We start from the raw sequence: 4,350 nt of genomic DNA on the forward strand, positions 1-4,350 counted from the left end.
AAAGTGAAGGCATATAATTTGAATAGGTATTCACACCAGTTGCTAGAACTGAAATCATAAGGATAATTTGTTGGTATTGTGAATAACAACAATTGGCCCATCTACCAAATTGACATCAAATTTGAGTTTTTGAACGGACCACTTGAAGAAGAGGTGTATGCAGAATAATCCCATGATTTTTTTTTTGTGAGAAACCAAGACCTAACGTTCTACAAGTTGAAGAAAGTGTTATATGGTTTGAAGCAAGCTCCGAGGGCTTGGAACAAAAGAATAGATGGTTTCTTAAAGGAGGATGCTTCAAGAAATTTGTATTCAATAAAGGAGTGTATGTGAAGACAAATACAAGTGAAAGAATGATTATCATTTGTCTATATGTAGACAACTTGTTGGTAACAGACAACAAAGTAAAATGCATTTCTAAGTTCAATAGTGAACTTATGAAAGATTTGAGATTATCGATCTTGGCCTCATGACATGCTTCCTAGGTATTGAGTTCCACAAGTCCAAAAAGAGACTACTCATGCACCAAAGAAGGTATGCGCTTGAGATATTGAGGAAGTTTGAAATGAAGCATTGTAATGATGCCATTACTCTGGCTGAACCAAGGCTGTAATATTTGAAGAATGAGGATGAGCAAGATGTTAATCCAACTCAATATAGGATGTTGATTGGATCCTTGTGTTATTTGTGCAATACACGACCGAACTTGGCATTTAGTGTCAGTATTGTGAGTAGATTCATGGGGAAACCGAAGGCTTTTCACTTGGTAGTTGCCAAAAGGATCCTGGGATACGTCAAAGGTTCCGTTTGTTGCGGAATTCTCTTTGCTGCAACGAATTCTCTTTGCTGCAAAAGAAAGAAAATGCAATTTGCTTGATTTTACCGATTCCAATTGGTGCAGAGATAGAGATGATCGAAAGTCTACAGCTGGATATATCTTTATGTTCGGTGGAACACCAATCTTATGGTGTTCGAAGAAGGAACTAGTAGTTTCACTCTCGTCTTGTAAGGCCGAGTACATTGTTGCTTCGTTATGTGCATGCCAAGCCGTGTGGCTTATGAATCTATTGGAGGAGCTAAGCAGTAGTGAGAGTGAGGTTGTTACACTTCTGGTTGGCGATGTTTACGCGATTAATCTTGCTAAGAACCCAATTGTACATTGGAGGAGCAAGCATATTCATGAGGTTTCACTACTTGAGGGAACTTATTAGTGAAGAAAGGTTAAGATTAAGATATTGTAGAAGTGAAGACCAAGTGGCTGACTTGTTAACTAAGGGAGTCACAAATTATGTGTTCAAAAGGTTTAAGATGAACATATGCAAGAAAGACTTGGAGCATTTGAGTTAAGATGGTGTGTTAAAAGTGTTTTTAGTAATTCAAGTGGTGTAATCGGTTAACAAGGGGATGTAATCGGTTACAGCAAGATCAATTTCACTTATGGACTGAAGAACAAAGCAAAATTTTAAGGGTGTAACCGGTTAACATTTAAGTGTAACTAGTTATCACTAAAAGTGTTTTTATTTTAGTGTGTAACGGGTTACAAGTTTTGTGGAATTTGTTACAAGTCTGAGCTTTTGTGTTTTTTAATTCTGTAATTGCTTGTATTGAGTCTTATCATTTTGTAACACTTGTATAAATATCTTGAAGGCATTCTCATTTTTAATTAACATGATTAACATCTCTCTCCATCATTCACGAATCTTATGATTCCAAATTCCAACAAAGATCACACAAATCTTTCGCGAAACACACATCTTTCGCGAAGAGAATCAATTGGATTTTACTTGTGAAACACCTCACCTATTACAATAGTTAAGAAGACTTTAATCAAGAACAAGTTAGGAATGCATTTTCTTAACTTTGACTGGTTATTATTTTTTTCTTCTTCTTTAAGGGTTAGGCTTCCCCCTCACATCTTGTATCTCCTAGTTTCTTTTCTAATATATGAGAACCATATAAAAGAATCTACACTATCATCAAATTATTTTTATGAATTTCATATCATATAGTAATTCTTACATTAATGTGCAACTAAAAATTTAAATGCGGACTTAATAAAATAAATACCTTATAAAATAGATTTGTTCTTTTTAAATAATATACGAACACATATATAATATATATTATGGGTAGGGACAAAACCATTTTTACGAAAATTTATCTCATATAGTAAGTCTTACATTTGCAACTAAAAATTTAAATGTAAATATAATAATATAAATACCTTTTAAAAATAAATAACTTTTGTAAATAATATGACCACTATAATATATATATATATTATATATAGGGGCAAAACCTTCTTTTCTTTTTTATGATTTTTATCTTTTATAGTAATCCTGCGATATTATGAAGGAATTTGAAATGTATAAGAGTATTTTTTTAATGGTAAATATAACATTTTATATAAGGGAAGATCAACACCAATAAAAGAAATGATTCACTTAATCAATATAAACAAGGTATAAAATAAGTCTATTATGGGAAAATATATTTCTTTTAAAGAAATTTATCTTATATAGAACGTTTAACCAAATCCAATTTTGAAAGTCACAGGTCAAAATATGTATCAGTCTAAATTTATCTTTTATATATCAGTGTAACTTGTGAAGGAATGCAGTAAATTTGATTCAATTGCTAAAATTTACTATGTCTCATTCTTATACAAGTATGTTCTACACTTTGATATTCTTAATTGCATTCTTCACTTCTGTTGTAGAGATTACTAATGGAGAGGTTACTGCTAATGTGATTGTTGCTGCTGATGGAAGTGGAAAATATACTAGAGTGATGGAAGCTGTAAATGCAGCACCTGATAATAGCATGACACGTTATGTAATATTTATAAAGAAGGGAATTTACACAGAAAAGGTTTTTATCAATGAAAAAAAGTGGAATCTGACTATGATCGGAGAGGGTATGGGTGTCACAGTCATAATTGGTAACATGAATTGCGGTCAAAATAAATCATATGAATGTACTTATGACTCCGCTACCTTTGGTAACTCCTATAACTTTTCATAATACTTTTTCAATTTTTTATTTTAAAATCAGATATGTTCTACGCTAATTGCAGAGACTAATCTTTCGAATCAGATGGAATTACAATAGATGACATTCTCTAGTGTTTTTTTTCACTGTTTGCGTCTCTTTCCTTTTTGATATCTTTAAATATTGAAACATATTTACTCAATTTTTATTTGTTTTATGAAGCTGTGAGCGGTCCAAGATTCATAGCACAAGACATTTCTTTTTGGAACACTGCTGGTCCAGACAATTACCAAGCTCTGGCACTCAAATCTGACTCCGACTTCTCTGTCTTTTATAGAGTTGAGATTTCTGGTTATCAAGATTCTTTATGTGTCAACACGAATCGTCAATTTTATAGAGAATGCAAAATTTGGGGTACTGTGGACTTTATCTTTGGATATGGTACTGCAGTGTTTCAAAATTGTACAATATTAGTTAAAAAAGGGTTACATGGACAAGAAAACACAATCACTGCTCAAGGAGGATACCTAGGAGTATCAAGTGGATTTTCGTTTCAATTCTGCAACATATTAGCGGACCATGATCTTTTACCCTTAATTAATTCAACCTCAACATATCTTGGTAGACCATGGAAGCCAAATGCTAGAACAATTTTCATGCAATCATATATAAGTAATGTGTTGAGTTCGGAAGGGTGGTTAGAGTGGAAAGGTGCCCCCGAATACTTAGATACATTGTTTTTTGCAGAATATATGAACTATGGGCCAGGAGCTGAAACAAACAAGCGAGTGAAATGGTCAGGTTACCATTTGTTGAATTCTAATCAAGCTAAAGACTTCACGGTGGCCAACTTTATTTTAGGAGATCAATGGTTACCTTCAACGGGAATACCGTATACTAGTGGGTTAGTGAATTAGTGAACAAGCCCATCATGAGAAATTGTAATTGAAATAAAAAATACAAACTTTTAAATTTATTGTAATAAAAATAATGTTAGTTTTTCACTCTCTTGTTATCTTACACTTCTTTATTTGTTTCTATGGTTGAGTACTTTCATTTTGAAATTAAAAATGAAAATTGTTACCTCATATGTTTGTTCGGTATTAGATTTTATTGCGGCGAGTTTGAGCGTGCAGTGTGATGATAATTTAGATGATTTTTTAAATGGGTATAAGAGATAATCGTGTCCTACCCTAATTTTGTTCCTCATTTAATAGATTAATACATACATCATGACACCTGCATCATCTGCATAGTATTACATGCATTTTCCACTATTTTTAGTTTGAGCACTGATCATTTTAGTGTATTCATTTTAATTTTTTTGATTTCTTTTGAGTATTTCTACGTCTAATTTTA

The 4,350-nt window shown here is 32.4% G+C and overlaps 1 protein-coding gene across 1 annotated transcript; it reads left to right on the plus strand.

The window, feature by feature from the left end:
* The first annotated feature begins 2,643 nt into the window (after window positions 1-2,643).
* Window positions 2,644-3,993, plus strand: LOC127085404 (probable pectinesterase/pectinesterase inhibitor 44). Its single transcript, XM_051025917.1, has 2 exons — window positions 2,644-3,001; window positions 3,214-3,993. The coding sequence occupies exons 1-2, from the start codon at window positions 2,650-2,652 to the stop codon at window positions 3,906-3,908; spliced, it is 1,047 nt and encodes a 348-aa protein (XP_050881874.1). The 5' UTR covers window positions 2,644-2,649; the 3' UTR covers window positions 3,909-3,993.
* The last annotated feature ends 357 nt before the right edge of the window (window positions 3,994-4,350 follow it).

The sequence above is a fragment of the Lathyrus oleraceus genome, chromosome 5 (assembly GCF_024323335.1).
Source record: "Lathyrus oleraceus cultivar Zhongwan6 chromosome 5, CAAS_Psat_ZW6_1.0, whole genome shotgun sequence".
NCBI classification, from domain to species: Eukaryota; Viridiplantae; Streptophyta; class Magnoliopsida; order Fabales; family Fabaceae; genus Lathyrus; species Lathyrus oleraceus.